The sequence below is a fragment of the Astyanax mexicanus genome, chromosome 19 (assembly GCF_023375975.1).
Source record: "Astyanax mexicanus isolate ESR-SI-001 chromosome 19, AstMex3_surface, whole genome shotgun sequence".
NCBI lineage: Eukaryota > Metazoa > Chordata > Actinopteri > Characiformes > Acestrorhamphidae > Astyanax > Astyanax mexicanus.
In genome coordinates, this window is record NC_064426.1 from 13758305 (window position 1) to 13782227 (window position 23923).

The following is a 23923-nucleotide window of genomic DNA, read 5'->3' on the forward strand; positions in this document are numbered from 1 at the left end:
CCACGCTGACCCAGCCTACAGCCAGCAGTTTCGAGAGAGTGGAGGAGGAGGAGGCCGAGGAGAATCCAAAGCACAGACGAGCTGAAAGCAGTGTCAGAGAACTAAAGCAAGGCACATACATTTCTTTAAAAAAATTAACATTGCATAATATCATACAACTCATTTCATCAAACTATGGAAAGGTCAAAATTTGGCCACGAAAAACTGCTGTAATAAAAAAAGAGGAAAAGAAAAATCTTAAGATTCCATCTAGAAGCCCTCTTTGTGTAGCACATCATTAAATACCATTTTGTAAAAACATCTTTAATATAATCTATGATTAAACATGATTAAATGTTATAAATATTCTCTTCTCAACCACATGGGGGCAGTATTGCATGTATGTGGATGCATTTCTCTAGTTTAGATTCTCTCTTAAATGTTTTTGCTCTTTTAGCTCAATCTCTTCATGAATGATGTGGAAATAAATCATGAGCAGTAGAGTAGCAGGAGATTGTCATGGCATAGAGAGGGTGGTGAGTGGAATGTGACTGTACTGCAATAAACCAGTTCCTGTTCACACTGCAAACCTGCTGCTCTGAGTGTGAAGCTGTGTTAAAGCGATAGTTCAGCGGTATAGCAGACCCCAGATGTAGGCGATCAGCCAGTTCACATTTCAGCAGTGCTTTTAGATTTATACTGCTGCTGTGTGGGGGCTAATGTAGCTAAAATGTAATGGAAGCTTATACTCCACCAATTAGCCCTGGAGCTAACAGAGTTTATACAGTGTCAAACACCACATTAGCAAGTCACCGCCACAGGGTTTAAGATGATGCAAGCATGCACATCAGTTACCATCATGCTAACTGTTAAGTTTATAGTACATTTTAGCAATGTTAGCCTTGCGCTGATCAGCTACATTTGGGATCTTAAATGGTTTTTTTTCTCAAACATAAACAGGTTTAAGGTGTGCACTGTGTAGCTTTAATTATCTAGAAACTGGTTCTAGACAACCTAGAGCCCTGATAAAAGGTAGATACTTATGGTTACCTCAGTGTGTGTGGTGTGTAGATATTCTGTTTTTTAGGTCACTGGGGGTCCTGACTTCAAGCTCTCTTTAGAAGGTTTAACTGGAAGCGGGAATGTAAAGTATAACATGCAGAAACACCTGACTACAGGATTTCTCTGCAAATCAGAATTTTCTCCACTTACATCATTATCTGATAAACAAATACAGAGCCGTTTCTCTCTGGGTCGGTAGATGGTGCTCTTTCCCCTGCATCACTCCCATTGGCCAGCAGCACATAGGTCTGTTAGCTGATGAATCAGAGCTGGGGTCTAGTGTCTTTTTGCCTCGTAATGCTGCATTGCCAGAAGTTTGAAAAGAGGCGGTGCCTAACTTCACATGTATCAAAGGAGGCATGTGCTCATCCCACGTCCAGAGCATTGCAACTAATAGGGGCATTCCTAATAAATAGGTGGAGTTGATTGGCTAAGCTAAATTGGGAGAGAAAATTGGGAAAAAATGTACTAGTACATCAATGTGACAATATTTGTTGGAACTGAGATGAAAGTCTCTGGGCTGAGACACCCGAAATCAAACCCATGCATTAGTCTATGACACAGGGCCTTCTTCCTGTATTTACTTTCTTGCTTCCACCTCAGAGAGGTCTGACCAATAAACTGAGAGAATGTTGTCACATGGTTTGTTTTAAAGAATTCTGGTGCGCAATATTTTCCAAACCAAACCAAACCAAAGGGAAACTGCTCCAAGTTTACAAAGCAAACCATATATAGGTATTTAAAAGCTGGAATGGTCAGTTTAAACTGGTCATTAGCTTAAATTTGATGGACAGTGTTGTTTAGTATGTGAAGTCTGAGGGTCGGTTTTAGTTATCTGTAATCTGGGGGGAGTATTGGTCTGTAGTTTAGGTCTGAGGGAAATGTTTGGTGAGATGCTTTACTTTTAGCTGGTCAGCTTACATTTGAGAGACAGTGTTGGTCAGTAGCTTTAACTTTACGGTCTGTATTGCTCAGTTGATTTAATCCAAATGAGTGACCTTGTGGAGTGATGGAGCTGTATTAATCAGTGTTATGAATTGGAGGGTCTGTGTTTGTCAGTTGCTTTAATCTACAGCAATTCTGCTCAGTATTCTTACTCAGAGAGGCTGTAATATTATAAAAATGAGTTAATCTGGTGCAGTAATGGTCAGTCATTTTGAGTAGAAGTATTGGCCACTAGCTTTTAGAGTAAACTGGTCAGTAGCTTAATTTTAGGGTCTGAATTGGTTATTACTTATACTCTGAATTGGTCAGTATCGTATCTTAAGTAGTGTTAACATGAGCTACATCACTAGGTAGCTCAGTACCCTTGAGGTTAACAACACAAGCTAAGACTTTGCCTAGTTTGGAATTTGGACTGTAGAACTTAAGTTTAGGACCACTGCTGAACTGTACCTTCAGCGCTTCAGGTTTCAATACCCAGGCTTTGGTGGTTTTAGAGAAAGAGGTGAGATGTTTTAAGAGAAAACAATGTGAATGCAGCACACCTCACTTCACCTGCACAAGAACAGCTTCTACACCACTCACACTGCATGCACACACTCTTACTCACACAGCTGCAAAGCACAAGCAGCATTTAAAGCAAGAGACGCATCAGCGGTGACAGCCTCGGCACAACTATCACTCTACAGCATCGGTCACCTAGCAGACATGCTGGAGCTCCTGGTTTGTGCAGTTGAGCCTCAAATTGTTCCCCAACTGAGACATGCAGGTTCCTTCACTCCACTTACGGTTCCCTCACCCAGCTCCTCTCAGGCCTTGTGCTTTTCTGTGCCGTCGCTCACAAACGAAGCCGACAACAGCAGATTCTAGAGCCCTTTGGGGTTCCATCAGAAGAAGCACTTTTCACCACTTCTTGCACCAAAACACTCTAGGCCTAAGACACACACTAACTTTCTGGAGACCACCCCAGGCACATCACCACAGCTTCAGGACAGCAGTTTCAGGACGGAAGAGTACTCTCTGTACAAACATGGATTTAATAAAGTTAGAAAACATAGCACTTCCCAAACCAAGATCTAGGGGCCCTAATGGTCATGGTCAGTAGAACCAAAGAGTAGACTGTGATTAATTGTTTTGTATGTCAGAGATACTACTGACAGAAACATAACTTTCTGTAGGTGGCTCTTGCTGGAAAACTCCAGCCTCTCTTATGGTAGATTAGCTCTGGGTTATGAGAACAGTACATTGATTACACTCAATCAATTGATGTAGTGTGGAATTATCAAGCGTAACCGAGTCACTGGGTCTACGTCTACGTGGGCCTACCCCACGTCTCCAGCCTGAAGCTAACGCTGTGTTTACCCTAACTAACTTAGTACTCAAACAACACTGTTGACTTGTAGGTGTTATGATGAATTGAGGTATTCCTGTCTTCAAAAGTGATAAAAAGGTAGATAAAAAAGGCATATCCTAAAATTGCTGTCTTGACTCTGTGGTTATGTAAAGGGGGCGTGGCTTTGCTAACAGGGTATACTGCAGTTGCTGAGAAGTTGCTCGAACTGCAATTTGGTCCTCTATTAGACTCCGGCTTCAGCAGACTAGACTCCAAACTCTTCACAGCGCCCCCTACAGGCTCATGTATGTGCATATGAGTGTGCGTGTGTGTATAAGCGCTGAGGTCATCTGTCGTGTTAAGGCACACGGGACACTGCGAGGGGCGAGTGGGCAGGAAACGGGGGGCAGAAGGGCACATGCAGACCAGGGATGGGCATTTTAAGGTCAAATTTATTCAGTCAATGTGATCAGGAACAGGTTATCTGATTGGTCGAATAGTTGATCAAAACATAAATACCATGAAAATATGACTGCTCTAACAAAACCCTTGAGTGCTTCAGAGGCTTTTTGAAAACAAGGCCATACAGTATAAGTAGGCAAAAAAGGAGTATGAATGAAAACTTGATGGTGTTTGTTGTTTGATTATTATTATTATTATTATTATTATTAACAATAATAATACTAAAAATACATTTGCCTTTGTATTCAGATCAAACAATCATATTTTCATAGGTCCATGCAGCCGAGTTTCTGGAAAGCTATACTGTAAGGACTTCTGTGAACAGAGAAGATAAGAGAAGATAAAATTGATGCCCATCCTGGAGCGAGGCAGTGGAGAAATGTGGGATATGGAGGTACAGGAGCCCGAGGCGAACACACGGAGCAGAGCAGGACTTACACAGGAACTCCAACCACTACTGTCAACACGGCCCACTACTGCCCACTACTGAGCACGGCTAATACACACATGACAGCGAGCTTAGCGTCTTTCTTTTTTTTTTTCTTCGTTTTGGTCATAGAAAAATCTGTATTTCTGTCGTCAGTCCATAGAGTTCTGACACATAACACTGTATTGTACCATTTACCTTGAAATAAAAACAAAATAAAATATTTATATATATATTTATATATATACTTATATATATTACTGTACTAATGCATGACTCTCACTATGAGATTTTTTTTCTTTATAGATACAAACTTTCCTCATGCTTACAATGTACACATACCATACTAAATTTTCATATACAGCAATTATTGGTATTGTAGTGTTTTGCTATTCATTCCTCACGACAGCGAGTTGTGAATGGAAAAGGACGGACAGCGGAGTTTATTCTCTGGGTGAAACTCGTCCTCTGCCCTCTCTGCCCTCTCTGCCCTTGGAAAACCCTGGATGATCTCTGCCGCCCAGCCCTGAGGTCACTTCACCTGGGGGGTGGGGGTGGGGTGCAGGTGGGGGTGAGGGTGAGGGGGTTGTGCAAACTAATTTCAGGGAGGAGAGAGAGGGAATGTTCTTTCACCGAGGAGAAGAATTGGGAGGAGAACAGGAGGGGCAGGAGGACGGGGCTGGAGGTTTCGAAGGTTTTGAAGGTTTCAGGGGTATTGTTTGTTTTATCTGTTTATTGGTTTGGTTAGTCACTAATTTGTGCCCTTTTGTGTGCTCTCCTGGACCCTGAGGTTATGCCACAGAGACCCAGGTGGCGCTCTTCACTCCAGCATGGCATCTAGCTGGTCTGCCAGGTCATCAAACATGCTGCCGATGTCGTCCAGGATGCTCACTGTGCTCTTATTCTCAGACACAGAGCTGCAGAAACACACACAAAATGTCAAGTTAAGTTTTATGTAACAGACACGTGTTCTTTTCCATATCACTAGTGGAGGTACCCTATTTTATGATGAATAAATTGCTCTCATTATTATCTACTTTATTTAGGTTAATACATTTCTTGCTCTCTCAGCTTGCCAGATTTGTTACTGGCCTGTTTCTGTGAACTGCTTGTGGACTGCCACTGCTCTCCTCATCTGTCTTCACTACTTTCCACACTTGTCACACCAGGTTTTGGATTTTCCAAGCAGGATTTTTTCCACTTTAACTTTCTTTTAAACCCCTTGTTATTATTTTTCCTTATCCAGCCAGACCTGACACCTAAACACTTAAAGCACATATTATTCAGCCAGAGCTTTCCGGAGAGCTAACACCAAGATAAAAGTACACGTGCAGAGTCAGGAACCACTGTTTAATGTTATTATATAGTTCCAAATTGATATATTATGGTTGCCAGATATTTGTAGTGTTGGTGGGACTCACTCTCTGTGCCTGTCCTCTTTGATCTTCTCCTCCACGGCCAGCAGAGCTGCAGCAAGTGAGGCACTTGTCTCCTCGATCTTCTGATGGACAGCATCTGCACTTATGACCCCTGACCCTGGCCCCACACCGCCACTGCCACTGTCCATAGACACCCCGCTGATGGAGGAGCGAGGAGGCTTCACTGGAGGAGGCACAGGGGTCTGGGGGGTTTGGGGCGTCACTGGGGTCTGTGGGGTGTGTGGAGTCTGGGGGCTTTGGGCTGGAGGAGTTGGAGGAGTTGGGGACTTGGCTGGGTTCGTAGCCAGAACTGGACTATCGATCTTCACCACCGGTGGCTTCCCTGGAGACGGTATCGGCGTCTGGCCAGGCGGAGGGTTCATGGACTGAAGGACGTTCTTCGGTGGTTTGGGAGCCGTGGGAGGAGGTGTTGGTTTTGGGGAAATAGGAGGAGGTATTTTCTTTCCTTCAACTGCATAAAAGAGAGAGAGGGAGAGAGATGGGAAGAGAAACATGCCTGAGCAAAATTTTGATCCAATAAGAAGAGAAAGGCACTGAGCCTTTTAAAGGATACTCACATAATTGTGTAAAGACAGGGCAAGAGAAAGGGCCACACTGGGTAGTACCTGGGCTGCCAGGAGCCCCTGGTCCAGGAAAAGAGGCTTTCTTGGTTACGGTAGCCGGAGGTATCTGCTTCTTCAAATGCTGTGCCAGAACAGGTTTGGGCGACACAGGAGGTTTCACAGGTTTACGAGCCGCGCTGTCCGTACTGTCTGTGCTGTCTCTCCGAGGCTTGTTCTCCACATGCTCCTGTGGTCTTGGCTGTTCAGACACAGTCACTTCAGATGTTGGGCGTCTCTTGATGGTGCCAGTACCATTCTGGTAAGGCGGCACCAGTGGTTCTTCCTGCTGAGGCTCTTCAGACTCCTTGGTCTCCCTGCTCTTGGGTCTTCGTTTTACTGTGTTGGACTCTGTGAGGTGGAACTTGGCTTCTTCTTGGTGTTGCTTGGAGCTCCAGGCCCTTCTCTTGAGAGTGCCCGTGCCGTCCACATTAGGAATTTCCTCCTGTGGCAGGGGATACATGCTGTCCACTACTTCCTCACCCTCACCCTTGCCCTGTCTGGGTCTCTGTTTGATGGTGAGGTTTCCATCCTCAGCAAATGGCAGATTTTCAGCTGAGGTGCCAGTAGAGTTTGGCTGAGGCTCCTTCGGTGGTTTATCCTGGACTTGCACAGGCTGAGACTGCTGTTCTCTCTTAGCTGCAGCCACTAGATCAGTGACGGGACCACTGATGGTCCTGCGTCGGTTCACAACTTCTCCATCCAGACCAATGGCGTCATGCTGCTTCCCACCTGCTGTACCCACCTGAAGAAAAAGCATTGCAGGGATTTTTGTACAGATATATAAAAGCTATAAAAAATTAACAAGACAAAACTAACATTTGGCTAATCTTTGTAGAGACTATAAAGCATCAGAAACCGTAGTCCTGAAACCCAGATAGAGTGAAACATTTAGTGCTAATGTAAGACCCACCCCCTCATAAAGTGTTACTGTTATCACTGTTCTTGGACTTCAAACATTAAAATTGCTTGTACTTGGGTAAGGTATTCTTACAATCTTGGTCAATCACCTCTTTGGTTCTAGGTATTTAGCTCAAGGATTTCTCTGAATAGCTGTTGCCAGAGACAAGTTTGTTTTGTTTCATCAGATTTAGGCCTGGCACATTCTTAAATTTCAAATTTGCTCACGCACTCACTTTTGGTGCTTCAAGTGTTGGTTATGTGGTGGTTCCACTTTATACACTAGCTATGTAAAGAAGGAAGCTCTATTAGTGTCATGATCCCCCACGTTATGAAATTCTGGTCCTCCATCTCTGGCCAATTGGCCGTTTATAACAACCACTATTTTGGTAAAATGAGAACACTGTGTAAGCTTCCACTACTTGCTGCCAAGGGAGATCTAACAAGTCTTTTACATACTCTACTACTTACCTGCAGAAAATGTCCTGTAGATTTCTGAGCCAGACCTTTAGCCCCTCCTCCAATGGAGGACATCTCCAGCATGGCAGCGATGCTCCTGACGCTGCCCGCACTGCCTGTGTCCACAGTCCCTCCCAGGTCACTGGCACGTCTCTGCGGTTGGTAGTTAACATCCAGTAGATGCCCAGTAGTGCCTGTTTCTTTGGGCACTTCTGTCAAGTTGCTGCTGGAGCTGGAGATAGCTGAGCTTGAGCGCTTGGGTGGAGGTGGTGGTGGACCTTTCTTCTTCTGCCTGAGAGCAAAAGACTGGCTGCGGTTCACGTTCTTGTCTGCCTGCCCTTTCATGGAATTGCTTCGACCTACCCGATGCTGGACAGTTGCGTACTTCCCGCCCGTGTCCTGCACATTCAGTTCTTCACGCTCTTGTTCGCCGTCGGAAACAGCATAGCGGTTCAGGCTGTGAGCTCGCTTCTTCGGAGTGCCTTGTTCATTTCCTTCATCACTGTCACCCTCTGGTGGCAGGCACAGGAGTGGCACGGAGACAGGAGGTGCTGGCTGCACTGCTTCTACACTCTCCGTAGGCTGTGGGGACGGTTGGGGTTGCGCTCTGTGAGTTGGTGACTGAGGCGCAGGGCGAGGTGACATTGGTCTTTCCGTCTGCTGCAGAAGCTGGGGGCTTGGTTTAGGCTTTGCCTGAGAGGACCCCATGGTCTGAGAGGAAGGTGGCTTTGTTTTGGTGGGAGTCTGAGGTGGAGTGTAAGGAGGACCACTGCCTTGTGGGTAGGACTGTCTCGGTTTGGGCTGTGAAGTGCTTCCCCTCTGGCTTCCGGCCTGGCTGCTCTGACGCATGGTACGGGCCTCTTTTCTGGGAGGACCAATGGGCTCTTCTGAGTCTCGACTCTTGTTGATGCTGTTCTCATGGAGACTGCGTGAACGCTGCTGAGGAACTGGACCCCCGTTGGCATTGTTTCGGACGTCAGGACCATCCGGGGTGTTTCCAGGGCGGGTCAGGGCTGCCTGAAGTTCCCCGCTCAGCTCACTGTCCTGAGAGTTGGAATGAGTGTGAATAAATAAGTAAACACAGCCAGGTATCCTTAATTGCATATACAAATTGTATGCAATGTTTTTAGGAAAAAATAGCACAGTTAAAAAAACAAGGCTAATATGGTAAGTTTTCACTTCACAGTGTGATTGGCTAAGAGTATTCTATGAGTGCTAACATCTGCTGATGCTGATGCTGATCTTTTTTTAAAAAAGGTTATCCATACAAGTTGTTCATATTCACTGATAAATGGAAAAGAAGACAATCCCTACCTGGAAGGTGGTCATCTTTGGAGACATGCACTCTCCGCTGTCTGGCGGTGGGCTCTCGATGGCCACCATGTCCTGAGACAACTGAGGTTTCTTGCGTGTCATATTTCGGTTTTCAGAGCTTTTCTGCAACTCAGCCAGCTTCTTCACAGCCAACATCAGCTTCTTTTGGTGGCCTGGTTTTGAGGAAAACAGCACAAAGTGAAATATAGACTATGCTAGACTATTACTAGGATATTATCATCTTTCTATATTATGTTACCATAAAAAAACACCTCAAAAGTATCCTACCCAGCTTGGTGATGCCAATCTCCTGCAGGTCTTCCCAGGTGATATCAGTGATGAATTCAATGTTTTCATAGCCGTTTTGGACCAAGACCTGATGGTACTGGCTCAGTCCGATCATGGTCAACCACTCACCAAGGTTAGCCTGAAAGTCACACATAAAACATGTTTATGTAAACCATTTATGTTTACATTACAAAAAAGATGCAAATTTTTTAGTCTATGGATGCTCTCCCCTGATTGACCGTCACAACAGTCTACATGCTTGTGGTTTTAACCTTCACCTGTATAAAGAGAGAATGAACTCTACACACAAGCTGGGACTAGGAGAATGTTGATTAACTCAAAATCAGTTACTGCACCATCTGGACTGACTTTACAGAGTTTACATTGTGTCACTGTGTTTGTTCCACTTGTGTATCCTGTGTTTGAGGCACTCACAGGTTTTTGGTCAGGTGTCCACTCTGTCACGCTGAGCTTGTTGATCTCTGAGGTCATCTTTTTGCGGTGACCTGGTTTAGTCACACCGATGGCAGTCAGGTCCTAAAACCATAACATAAAGCATCCCGGCACAGAATCAGACCAGCCCCAGTATATCCAACATACACACTGTAAACACCTTACACAGTTCATGCATGCTGGCTGTGACTGTGTGTGTGTGATTTGAAATGAAAGAAGAAGTGTGAGATGAGTAAGCAAATCATCAATAAGTGAGGGAAACAAGCCTTTTCAATGTACCAGTAAATATTTACACCCCTTCACACACTGTGTAGTATGCTGAAGTTCTAATGATGCCACTTAGCTTCAGCCATCAGTAGTTCTTAAGAACGTGATTGACCAGATACACTATATAGACAAAGCATTGGAACACCTGCTCAGTCACTATTCTTTTCAAAATCAAAAGTTTATCCTAATTTTATTGGAGTAACTGTCCCCGCTGCCCAGTGAAGGCTTTCTACTAGATTTTGGAGCATTTCTATAAGAATCTGACTGTATTCAGTGAAGAAGAAGTGCTAGTGAGGCCATAATATTGGTGATCACCACCCCAACACACAGTCAACTCTCCTATTCCACTCATTTCAAAAGTACTGGATGGAGCACCATCATCCCAGAGAATATGGTTCCAATGCTCCATAGCCCAGTGCTGAGGGCCTTTATACACATCAATTTGTAATAACACTGAAGTCATTATCATGTAACTAATAACACTGATTATCTATGATCCATCAATCATTATCAAGGGGTGGACAAATATTAAAAGGCAGCAGGTGAACAGTCAGATGGTGAAGTTGAGGTGTTGAAGCAGGAAAAATGGGCATCTGTGACATTCTGACAAGGACCAGACTGTGACGGCTATTTAACTGGGTCAATTACAACATCCCCAAAACATCAGGCAGGTGCTATGGGGTGTTACCAACCAAAAGTGCTTAAAGGAAGGACAACCGGTAAAGCAACCTCACATCTTACAGAGTAAAAGCATCTTTGAATTCCATGCTCCAGTATTCAACAAGTCTGAGCTGCTGGGATTTACATGTAATATAATACAGGAAATTGACAAATCCTGCACCTAACAGCTGGGGTTATGCATAGGGCTCAGCCAGGATCTACTACTCACTCAACTAACAACAATAGCCAAAACCACCACAATCTGATACTGGCTCGACAAGGATCCAGAAGCACAGCCTAACACTATGTTCATGGTCCACTGCCTCAACTGCCAAGTAACAGACCTACCGAAAAATAACCTATGAACAAACAGAATCCCTCCTTAATCTAAGCTCACTTCCTTAACCTATGGCAACAACACACTAACCACAGCACAATCACACACAATAAATGGCATTATAAGTTGCGTGAGCAGAACACAGCAACCACTACCATCTGATACTGGCTCGACAAGAATCCAGAAGCATAGCGAACTATGTTCATGGTCCGTGCCTCAACTGCCAAGTACTCAGACGTCTGCAAAAATTCATGAGACAAATTACTACAAGAACAGCAGGACCACACCAATCCCCTTCATCCAAACTCTAACACAAACTTCAGTGCAAGCTCTTCTCAGGGGTCATCAGGTAGGCCCTTCTGAACCACAACCACTGACTAGATCTTTCAGCTACATCTGACAACTCCTTCACTACTGTCCTCAGCACACGACCTCTAATTCCGAATTCAGACAGCAGTCTTGTGGCAGATTTCGCTACAAAGCCTCTAGTACCTACCTCCACCGGTCTAATATATGCTTGTCACCCACGCTCTCTTACCTCAGCCACCAAGTCTGTATACTTCAGCCTTTTCCTTTCATAAGCTCCATCTACCTCGTCTTCAAACGGAACAGTCAGCTCTATAAAATACACTATCCACTTACTTTCAGAGTACAATACTACATCCGGCCTCAAGGTTGTAACCAGAATGCACTCCGGGATCTGCAGTTTACTACCTACATCCACTAATAACTTCCAATATCGTGCATTAGCCCACTTACCAGCAGTTTTCAAGCACTGTGCTGTTTCTCCACTATGCTGCCCCTCACGCACAAACTTGATTACCTTACTGCAACCTACCACGAGCATGTTATTAACTTCTAACCGTTTCTACATAATACAATAATACATAATATTTGACACATGGTTGTGGCTGTTCCTCACAGCAAAGCTCTAAAATCTAGTAGAAGACATTTACTCCAACAAAATTCAAAAGAAACTGTGAACAAGTAGGTGTCCCAATACATTAGTCCATATATTATGTAATGTATAGAACCACCATGTAGAGATAAACTCATCAAGCTCTAACACATTGCCCTGCTTTTACACAGCAATCTTTTGTTTTTCAGAACGAAGACACATACAAAGACTGTAATTAACTGCAGAACAGCTTTAATCGTTAACAGCCCTGACAAGATAGATTTACAACACAATACACAAAATAACTGACCACCTGGCACTGAGGAGGCACCAGGGTTACACACATTACACACAGGAACACACAAGACACACAAATAAGAGCACCATATGGTCCTCACCACCCAACAACCAGGACTCTGCCAGGATCTGACTGTGAGATTTTAGCTCACCCACTCACAGTGTGGGCAGTGGGACCAATCACAGTCCACCTACTATGCCCTGCCCTTGTGAACTTGCTTGTGGCCATGACGAAGGAACCTGGAGCATGGGAATTATTTTGGGGTAGGGGGTGCGGCAGTGGCAGCACTGGGAGGGGGGTTGGCTCTTACCTCAGGGGTCATTCGGCTAATGGTGGGAATGTCATAGCCGGCGCTGATGAAGTTCGGAGCGTAGACCTGCAGCTGAAATTCGCTCAGCCATTGGGTAACGGCCTCTGAGCTCTAGAAGAAAAGATATGAGGCAGCGTGTCACTGGCTCAGTCCCATCGCTGTGGGGTTTGGGAGGGACCAGAAAAGTGAACACCACAAGCACACACCGGCATCTCTGCGGTTCATCCGGTCAGACCCACAGCACACACACAATTTCCTCCAAAGCTGGGGTTTCTTTAAAAAGCTCCACCCCATTCCAGTTCTCCCATTACTTTTGCCCAGTCCTTCTGTGACTGAAGAGAACATATAAACAACGTCCTCTTTAACAGGACCTGTTCCTAAATAGTATTCATCTTGGCAATGTTGAATAATGAGAAAAGTGAGATTCCAGCACATCTGAAGAACATTCAGCAGAACAGGCAAATTCAAAAAGCACCAAACTGTTACATCATAGACCTGACCAGATATATTTACACCCCAACATTTTCCTAAACCCCGTCCACAAGAGAAAGCCCTAGTCAAAGCTAGGAAAGTCATAATACACAATAGCAACTACAGAAACATATGGTGTAATTACTGGAGAGCATCTATTAGCTCTAGACCCTGCAAGCAGTAGAGATTTGAGTCACTACAGGAATCAGGCCTCAACCACTTTTCCTGATCCAATGTTAGAAGGGGAGCTCAAACCTCGAAAACTATAAACTGTAATCACATTCACAGCCTTTGAACTGTGAAAAACTGAGAAAAGTATACATTTTTAAATGCTAAATATATATACAATACACAAATCAAATCAAAATAAAATGATATATGTTTTTGTAACATCATAGTAACAAGTGTACAGGTGTGTGAAAATCTTTACAGTAGTAAAACACAATAGATAAATGAATGTAATATATAGAATTCTAAATTCTAAACTCTAAATTAGTCTGTCTATACAAAGCATTTCTCTAGCCCGTGATATTATTATTTTTTTTTTGTTCATGAACCTTTTTCTGTTTATGATTTTTGCCTTGCCCTCTGATACTGCTTTGCCGTGCTTAGAAATGGACTGTTTTACTCTCCCTGGTATTTTTGTTACCTTACCTTTTGTATCTTGGTTTTAAAGTTGCCGGTTTGTGTTGGATTATGCCTTTCTAATAAAACATGTTCCATTTATCTGCGCTTGTCTCATCCCTGCCAGGCCTTGACACTGGAATAAACTAGTTTTACATTGACTTTAATTGAAAGTTAAGAACATTTTATTTTTTTCCATTAAAGTTGCTGTCTTGGAGATATTTGGACAGTAAACAGCATGGCAGGTTAGCATACTGGCTAATCTAGCAAGCTATCTATTGAGCTGTGCTTTACTTTTTTACATTTTGAACTGTTTCTGTATACAATATGTGCACATATGCATTATACTATAGTACACAGGAAAATAAAAAACTGTTGATAATTGTAACTTGTAACTCTGTTGCTGGGTCTTTTGCAGGCAAAATGAGGCTAAGAGCTGCATTCTCTAATGGGAAATGGCTGCTTGTCCCTCTCTCACCTGCTAGTGGGAACACAAGGTTAAAGCATGGATATATTGTTCGCCTGGATTAAGCCTCATGCTGACAGAAGAGCAAACATACAAAGACTGGCCATGTCTCGCCTCTGGGACAACTTTTTACCACCCAACATGACAGCTTTCAGATCTGGAAGAAAACACAGTGTTGGCCTCTGAAAGCCAGGGGGTAATAGGTCAACTGGGACAACTCAGATCTGATACATCCTGGCATTCTTTTACTTAAACCCAGAGAACATCTATGTGTCGGCCGCAAGCACTGTGGGAAGACTGAGGCTGAGTTTGGTCTATTTAAACTAGATACACTATATAAACACATACACATTACATCTACAGGAGTTATAATGATCTCCCGTTCTAAATCTAAAGCTCCGTGCAGGTCTGACAGCAGGTCTGAAACTCTGTAGTTTTTGAGTTAGTTGGACACTTTTATACTCTACGCTCCTCAGTACTCAGAGACCACTAGATTGTAAAACATCTAAAAGGAAATTTCTGTAGCATCCTGAAGTTCAGTGAGCCTATTCTTTCTCTAATGTTTATAATGGCAGACTGATTGGCTAGATTGCCTGATTGCCTAATTTAATTAGAAAGTTTGGCTGCTTAAAGCTCACCCGACTGTGATGATTTCCAGAACATTTAGTTAGTAAACTGTAAAGTTGTAAAGCCACTGGCCGGTTAAGTGTTGCCAATGTGTTCTAGTTAGTAATTAGATGCCCCTGAACACCTGTAATATCCATGCTTTTCAGTACTTGCTCTGAAAAGTTCTAAAATGCAACACTGGTAGGCAACAGCCTCAATACAACAACAAATACATAAACCTACACCAACAAGAATCACCATGTTCTCAGTAACTGTAACACTTTTTATGTCCATAATAAAATATAAAATCATCAGTATTATTATTAGAGCTGAAAACAGAGTGTCTTTTCCATAGACTGTGTATAGCTGGACAGAGCTTCGTCTCTCAAAAGTGAAGCCACCACAGGTCGGGCGCCCCCTGCTGTTCGGTTTCAATGGCAAAACAGACAACTTTCAATCACGTTTTTTTCTAATATACTGTAATTCTACCTCCATTATTTAAATGTAACAGCTAGTGTAACTAGCTTATATTGTCAATTTTTTATATCCCAACAGAACTCGTTTTTTAAAACGTTATTCAGCTCTATTCAAAAAAGGTGTGATTATTGTAAAAGGGCTGGTTATGGGCGGGACCAATAACAGACCGTCAGCTCTGCTCCGCTCTGCAGCCTGTGACCTCGAGGCAGCCCTCAGGGGCGGGGTTATTTAAATGAGTAGACTGTCTCTCCACAGTCTTTCTCCCTCCTCTGGTCTCTACTGCGCAGACTCGGGTTTCAGGCTCGCCAACATGGCGGAAGATTTTGGCTTCATTTTCATTGAATGAATGGGAACGGCGACACGGTGTCCATCTTTTTTACAGTCTCTGGTCTTTTCTGATACACTGCTACAATAGGTTGAGTAATGCCTTAGAACTAGAAAAGACGTAAAAAAATGTGAAAAACCTTTAGATTGTTAAAAAACATTTTCAAGCCAAACAATCCATAGGTTCCCAAAAGTGAAATGAGTTTCTTCTATGGTACCATTCAAATAACTTTTTGTAGCACCTGCATTTGCAGAGTTATGGATGTTTTCCCACTGTCTGTCACAGAACTCCTACAGTACAGGGTACTGTAAACACATCTTAGTAACAATATAGAACCCCACATCTTTCTGAATGATCATACACAACCAAGAATCCCATCATCGCTGTGTGAAATAGCAGAGCTTAGGTTTATCACTATTTCAGCAATGATTAGAAACTCCTGAGCTTCACAGAGACACCTTAATGTGAGTAGGAGGAACATTTGTATGTCAGATACATAAAATCCATCAATGACGAGCCCTGGTTCTATACAGAAGGTCTCCCCAAACAATATCTAGACACACACGTACAGGTAAATGTTTCTCCACTCTTCTCAAAAAGTTAAAGTAGACATAGAAATATAAATACCATCACCTGTCAGTCCACAGTTCACTCAACATGCTCAATAAACACAAATTAAAGATGCAAAACCGCCTTAAAATAAAGGTATAATCACTGATGACAGTTTGTGTACAAAACTACACACTTCTTCAGGTATGAACACACAGCAGGACAGAGACCAATCTGATTAAATTCACACCCATCTTCAACAAAGCAGAAACAAATCAGCCACTACAAGCCAGCAGCTCATATTCATGCACCTCTTTCTGAATGTGGCCTTGGTGGAGCAGTGGAATAGTAATCGAGTAGTGTACACGTGACCCATCTGTCTCCAACCCACATTCTGAAGATCACACCTATAGAGCAATCACCATCCTCTCAAATAAACGCTGCAGAACGCTGAAGCTGCAAGATCCTGCAAGCCACCGACCCCTGATTAATTCCTATGGCAATCCATCAGTCTAGCTGTCTGCGCTGGGTACTTCCGAAAAACAAATCAAACACCAAAGCAAATCTGACAAAATATAAAACTCTGGAATGGAATTTCTAAAAGCAGCAAAATAACCAGATGGGGCAGAATGAGGAGAAGCCTGCCATGATGCAGAGGAGCTGATGGAGCTGAGTTGGAGACGAGAGAGAAAGAGAGAGAGAGAGAGAGAGAGAGAGAGAGAGAGAGAGAGAGAGGAGAAGATAAGGAGGAATACACTTCCTGTTTGGGGACACCTATCCAAATCTATTCTATCCAATTACACCAGTAAACACATACTCAATTATGATTAGGTTATTTTTTTTTCTATTATTCTATATCTATTATGATTCTATTGTTTTTTTATTTTGAAGTCGCTGTAAGATTACAGAACTTCTTTCTATTCACGTTATTTGTTCATGCATAACTATGAAATGTATAATTAATTCATATCCACTTGTAATACATAAAATAACTAAAAACAACTCACACCTTGACTTATATAACATTTTAAATGATTTCATTCACTAAAAGATTTCGATTTTGCATCAGTAAATATATTCTTAACAATTGTATCGCTATATCCACATGTTCTCTTACTTCACTAAAAAACAAAAGTGAGAATGAAACATTGTCCCCAAACATTCAATCAGCAGAGAGAAATAAAGAAAAAATAAACATACAGAGACAGAGGGAAAAACACGCAGACAGAGATACATAGGCAGACTATATATATATAGAGAGAAAGAGAGACAGAGAAAGAGACCCTAACTGCATTCCAAAGCGGCTCTATTTCTCGGCTGCTACATCACAGAAGGCTAGTTTAATGAACCCTTTGTTTACAGTCTAAAATGCAACCAACATCAGGAGTGATTTAAATGACGCAACTGATGTATCCTTTGTGGTCCTCGATTACCCGAAAAAAAAAAACAGCAGCAAAAAACCTGAATAAAATGGCGGAAAACAAAGCCTCCAGAGCACCCAAAGTTCATTTTAAAATGTTTTAAAATTATTTATACCAACAGGCTAATGAGAAGAGGTTCTCATAGGATGGTCCTATATCGAATGCAGCGTAGACTTTGGAATGCAGCTACAGAGACAGAGAGACATGGACAGACATAAAAGAGAGAGACATAGTAAAACAGAAAGAGAGAGAGACAGAAAGAGAGAGAGAGAGAGAGCACCACTCACCGTGTCTCTCCTGCAGCCCAAAGCCTGCAGTACAGATGATGCGAGTTTGGACAGCAAGTGCTGCTGTAGCATTCTGAGAGTGTGTGAAGGTATATGAACATGCACCTGCTCAGGTGTGCGTGTGTGTATGTGTGTGTGTTTGTGTGGTAGGGTCCGTAATCAGCCCCTTACCTTCCCCTCAGACAAAACTTCAGCTTTCCTCTGAGGAGCCTCTGAGTACGGCTGCTCATGGAGAGGACAGCTCGACACACTTTGACTCCGCGAGGTTGGACCTGGAGGACACACACACACAAACACACACACAAATTGGCATGGTGTAACCAATCCCCTTTTCTGTTTCTTGACCAACTGGCCTCCTTAACCAATCCACTCCTCCCACGACCATCTGGTACAGAGAGAAAGCGGCCAAGCTGGCAGTACAGTAACACCTCGCACGTCCAGACATACAGCAGAATGCATTTACAATAGATCCCTCGCACTGTGCTCGCACACTTACGCATACCCTTAGCTGTGGTGATGGACGAGTGCTCCAGGGACTTGGACTGCTCCAGCAGGTGCTCCTTAGCCTTTGCTGACTGGGACAGCACTGTTGCCAGAAGCTACAGAAAAAACACACCTCATTAACAACATTTCAGAATATTAAACAGTGTTTATAATGGCATATCTGACCAATGAAAGTTTAGAATGTGAAACTTAACCACTGTTGTTCCACCCTCAGAAGAACATCCAGCAGGACCAAAACAGAGCTGGAAAATGGGCCAGTTCTAAAACCTCAAAACTGTTACATCACAGTCTTGACTAGATATATTTACACCCACAAATATGTTCATAAACTTTACCCACTATTGAAAACCCTAGCATTGGTATTGTTACCACACACTAATTTTATAGAAATACTATATATCCAAATGTTTGTGGAAACCCCTCTAATCAATATTTAGCTACAGGTTGACAAGGATGCGCCAGTGCACACCTACAGCTTGTCCCAGTAGAGGAGTACTGTAATATCAATAGAACTCTTTGGAGCAAATTAACATAAACCCATTGGCACCATGCCCAATGGCATGCACACACCTTGTTCTCTGAAAATGTAATGCTCCTTCCAATCCATGGCAAGGTGTACTGGCAGCAACAGTGGCAAAGAAAAACTCCCTCATACTACGAGGAAGAAACCTTATGAGGAACCCTATCCCCTAGGGTTGTACTATATACTCAAAAACTATTAAGTACTATTACTAGTGAGGTTTTAGTGAGTTTTTCTTAATCAGAACAGAATGTGTTTTTATTTGAGATTCACTGACTAGCTGGTCTACCAGCATTACCAATATGACCACAATGGTCACTGGTGGAAAGCATGATCAGTCTGGTCATACTAGTCGACCATCTTGGTCCATCTTGGTTCACCAGCATGGTCAGATTGGTTGACCAATATGTAGAGCCTCGCTAAACCATCAAACTCAATTAAAAACGCTATGCTAGTCAAAAGCTAAACTAATGCAAAGGCTAAAGACAGAAAAGGTGTTTTGGCAGGAAATCTTTTTGTTTGAAAACTTGGACTTCTAAAGGATGTATAAAGTGAGACAGCAGAAGAGAGACTGAAATAAGAAGTCTCACCTTCACCCCCTCAGCCTGAGCGTGGAGAATGTGGGAGCTGCTCCCAGCACTCTGCCCACTGCCTGAGGAGCGAGCACTGGCCACACTGCCCGAACTACCCACACTACTGCGGTCTCCACCTGGAACGACACACACACACACACACACACACACACACACACTGTGAGTCAAGGCTGCTTTTCCACCTACCCTGAACTCACGCTCCACTGCAATGCACTGATACTGAAACATGCATGAACAGAGTGAATAGTGGATGCACTGCAATTATGGACTTCAGTCAGTGGTACTGTAAACACAGTGGACACAGTGGACGTAGTGGACACAGTGGATATTGTGGACACAGTGGAACAGTGGTGAGAACAGAGGTTACTGAATGAGATATTTTGGCCAAAAAGAAATTAATTCTCCCCTTACCTCAAACTGAGTACTTAAGGAATTAATAGTTTCACTTCTTTAGTTTTACACTAGCACTGCGAGGCAAATGTAGATCATAAGCAATAAAACATTGGTAAGTAGTATTTGTATTTGTTTGGAATTCAGTGGTATCTGGTATACTTGTCTTGGTAATTGTACTCGTACATTTCAATGGTATCTGTATTGAACATAATAGTATTTGTACTCATACTTGTGTGGGAGTTCAGATATCAGTACTCATCTGGACTCAATGATATTTGGACTTCTACTTGCCTTGGTACCTATACTTGTACCTTGTAACTTGTTTTGGATTTAATGGTTTTTGTATGCATAAATTGTACAAATACTGGTTTTGGACTTAAAAGTATCTGTACTCATACCTTTTAAACTAAAATGTATTTGTACAGGGGTTGGAAAATGAAACTAAAACACCTGGTTTTAGATCACAATAATTTATTGTCCCGACAGACAGTTCTGGTGGAAACAGGAGAGTTGAGGTGCACATTGAATTCTGCCGTGATTTGAGTGGTTTTATGTTTTTTGTATACAATCCGAGTTAGCAACCTAACACCCAGCTTCCTCTTGCGTCCACAGTTAATCCTGTTGGATGTGGTTCGTCCTTCTTGGTGGTATGCTGACATTATGCTGACCCTGGATACTGTGGCTCCTGATGCATCACAAAGACTTGCTGTCTTGGTCTGTCTTGTCTTGTCTTGTGCTCTTACCCTGCTAATTGAACCTTTACACTCTGCTCTTACTGGTGCAATGTGCACTCAATGAAGATTGAACACCAGGCTGCTCCAATTTAGCCATGAAACCTCCCATACTAAAATGAAATGTTTCAGTTTCATTGTCCAACCCCTGTACTTGTTTAGGACTCAATCTAATTTGTGCTCTTTGTATATGTACTTTGTATGCTTAAAATGTAATAGTATATGTATTCATATATGTCTTGGTCTCAGTGGTATTTGTACTTGAACTTGTTATGGAATTAGTGGTGCACTATATTGCCAGAAGTATTTGCTTATCTGCCTTTGCATGCATAGGAACTTGAGTAACATTCCTTTCTTAATCCATAGGGTTTAATGTGATTAGGAGTGTGTTATATGTGGTATGTGTACTGGTACTTGTTTTGGTCTCAGTAGTGTTTGTACTTATACTTGTTTTGAACTGAGAGGTATCTGTAAGTGTTCATTGTTTTTGTACTCAATACTACAGTGAGTTGTAGAAGCCGCCATGCACACCCTCCCTCATGTTTCTAGAGCCTGCTGAAGTCATTAAACAAGGTGTCATATTCTTAGTGAATTTATATCTCACTCACACTTAGCAAACAGGATAGCCTTTGTATTTTCCCCCTGAGTATCTCTTCCACCTTGATTTACTGATTGATTGATTGACCTTAAATGTGGCAGCTCAACCAGCAGTTCCAAAGTTTTAGTCAAGCTAACGTTAGTGATAAGTTCTATATTGTATCTTATTGAATGTTCCTAGACTTGTTGCTAGATGTTCCTAGAATGTTGCTAGAATGTTTAAACAAGACAGGTCTTATTTTTAGTAAATTTATATCTCACATGCATTTAGCATGTTTTTCTGTACCACCTTAATGCATCAGCAGTTAACTACATTCAGAGTAAAAGAAAATAAATCCTAACATTTTTAAATAATAAATGTAAAGTTTTTTCAAAGTCTTTTCTAACTCTTACTCTTAAATAATGATAATAATACTTAATACATGTCTTTGATGTTTTTTCCCGGTCTCTTTTCTGGGTATGTGGACTCTTATTTAGTTATTGTTATTTTACTTATATATGTCTTGGTATTCAATAGTATTATTGCATGTGTGCGTCTTGTAATTAATGTACACTATATTGCCAAGTGTATTTACTTGTCTGCCTGTCTGCATATGAATATTAGTTGTATTTCATTTTTAATCCATAAGGTTAATTTTGATGTCAGTCCACACTTTGCAACTAAAACAGCCTCAATTCTTCTGGAAAGGCTTATACATGGTTCATGAGTGTGTTTATAGGATTTTTGGACCATTCTTCCAGAAGTGCATTTTTATGAGGTCCGACACTGATGTTGCATGAGTAGGCCCTGCTCAAAAGTTCTACTTTGTGAAATAGTGTGCAGTCATGTTGGAACAGGAGGGGGATGTCCCCAAACTGTTCCTGCAAACTTGGGAAATTGATAACATAAAATATATTCATAGCCTAAAATCTCTTGATAGGCTGAAGCCTTAATAGTTTCTTTCTCTGGTACTAAGGGCTGACCCCAACTCCTGAAAAACACACCCCACACCAAACTTTACACTCATCACAATGTATTCAGACAATTACCACTCTCCTGGCAACCATGAAACCCTGACTCCTACAGATAGAAAAGCGAAATTTGTCACTCCAGAGACCAAGTCTTCACTGCTCTTCACTGTATCTGACGCTTTGCATTGTGTTTGTTGTTGTGAGGCTTGGATGCAGCTGCTCAGCCATGGAAACCCATTCCCTGAAGCTCTTCAGATTGTTCCAGAGCTAATCTGAAGGCAGCTGATACAGAACTCCTGAGAGTGACCCATGGCTTCACTATTGTTTGTAGAATCTGCATGCCTACATGCTTGGTTTTATACATCTGTGTCTATGGTCATAATTAAATTTACTGATTTGAATGGGCAAGTGAGAGTACTTCTGGCAATACAGTGTATACGGTGTCTGTACTTGTGATGCCTTGGTGTCAATACTATCTCTGCTCATAATGCACTGGACTGAATGGTACTTGCACTCATACTCATCTTTGACTTATCAGTATGTGTATTCTGCTTTGTTTTGAACTCATCTGTATTTCTACCTATTCAATGTATTGAAGCTTTTTATCTTCTTCTTTTCTGGGACTAGGCCTTGATCTCATTTTGTCTTGACTTGTCATAGTCCTGGACTCCAGTTCAATACCTGTTAGCTACTGTAGCCTCATAACGTTAGTGTAAAACCTGGTGAAAAGGGAGAAATAAGAATTAATGTTTTTTTGCCAAACTATCACTTTAATGACAGGAGTGTAAAAGGAACATCATGAAGACCACCAGACTGACCAGAGACAGAGACAGACTGACATCGTCTAATGGACTTAAATTTTATGGCACACAACACACACACGCAGGGCGAACTGAACCACTGAGAGCACTCTCTGAATCAGCAGTGATCCTCACACACACATCCGCAAGCCTATGAGTGTGTGTGTGTGTGTGTGTGTGGAGGACACTGCAGTGCTGTCTCAGTGGATGTTCCTCTAACACCGTGGATGAGGCTGGGTGTCTGCAGCCGAGGAGCATCTGAGGTCAGGCAGAGAACAGTGGCCTGGAGAGGGGCAGGACAGACCAGGGCGAGCGAGGGATGAGAGAAAGGAGAAAGGAGGAGAGGAGGGATGTAGGGAGGCTTCGATCAAGCGGCTGCCAATCAAAATCGGCTGATTTTCATTATGGGTGTAATTCTGTGATTTTACAATTATTTGGTTCTGATAATAATCATCAAATTTTAGCAGATTATTAACTGCAATGTATTTTTAATAATTATACTTAACTATATACCTTCACTTAATGTTCCAAAAGCCTGCTAGAGTAGTTAAACAAGACAAGTCTCATTATCAGGAAATATATATAGCCTTAGAGTTTTCCCTTCCACCCTACATGTGGCAGCTCAACCTCCAAAAACAAGCCGTAGAAAAGCCACAATAGAGACAAGTTCTATTTTTTTTCTCTCACTCAGTTTTACTAGTGCCTGCAAGTAGTGTTTCATGTTTAGTACATTTATATCTTACACAGTCTTTCGTTCCACCTTGCAGCGGAAATTACTAAACAAAATCAATCCAAACATTTTTTAACAATAAAATCCTTCTTTATTGACTCCTAACGTTGCGTGGAAGGGTTTGAGAATCACAGCCAACTCTATATTCACATTACATACACTGTTGCTGTGTTTTAATTCTTTATATAAACACTAATATATTTTTAATAATGGTAGGCTGTGTGTTCCGAAACTACAGAGTAATGGATTATAAAAAAATAATCAATAGTTACAGCTATAAATATGATCAATATTAAATGTTTACCTCATACAGATCATGGTTTACAATTCACAAAATTCCCAATTTACAAAAACTGTCCTTAGTTGTGTTTTAATATCTAACTTTTTGAAGTAGGGCTGGGCAATATAATGTAAATACCACTATTAGTATTAGTACATTGTATTTTCTGGT

At 42.2% G+C, this 23923-nt stretch overlaps 1 protein-coding gene across 3 annotated transcripts in view; it reads right to left on the reverse strand.

The window, feature by feature from the left end:
* Window positions 1–5: 5 nt before the first annotated feature.
* caskin1 (CASK interacting protein 1) overlaps window positions 6–23923 on the reverse strand; it is a 138602-nt gene continuing 114684 nt past the window's right edge. The window contains exons 13-23 of one of the 3 annotated variants that reach the window (XM_022686362.2): window positions 19268–19386; window positions 18156–18252; window positions 17825–17925; window positions 12428–12538; window positions 9640–9741; window positions 9205–9343; window positions 8917–9089; window positions 7615–8646; window positions 6250–6988; window positions 5627–6095; window positions 6–5122 (exon numbers count right to left, since the gene is read on the reverse strand). In XM_022686362.2, the coding sequence (XP_022542083.2) occupies window positions 5026–5122; window positions 5627–6095; window positions 6250–6988; window positions 7615–8646; window positions 8917–9089; window positions 9205–9343; window positions 9640–9741; window positions 12428–12538; window positions 17825–17925; window positions 18156–18252; window positions 19268–19386 (3179 nt within the window). In that variant the 3' untranslated portion in view covers window positions 6–5025. Of the gene's footprint in view, window positions 5123–5626; window positions 6096–6201; window positions 6989–7614; window positions 8647–8916; window positions 9090–9204; window positions 9344–9639; window positions 9742–12427; window positions 12539–17824; window positions 17926–18155; window positions 18253–19267; window positions 19387–23923 lie in introns of all 3 variants that reach the window. The other 2 variants (XM_022686360.2, XM_049467728.1) reach the window with 2 other exon arrangements.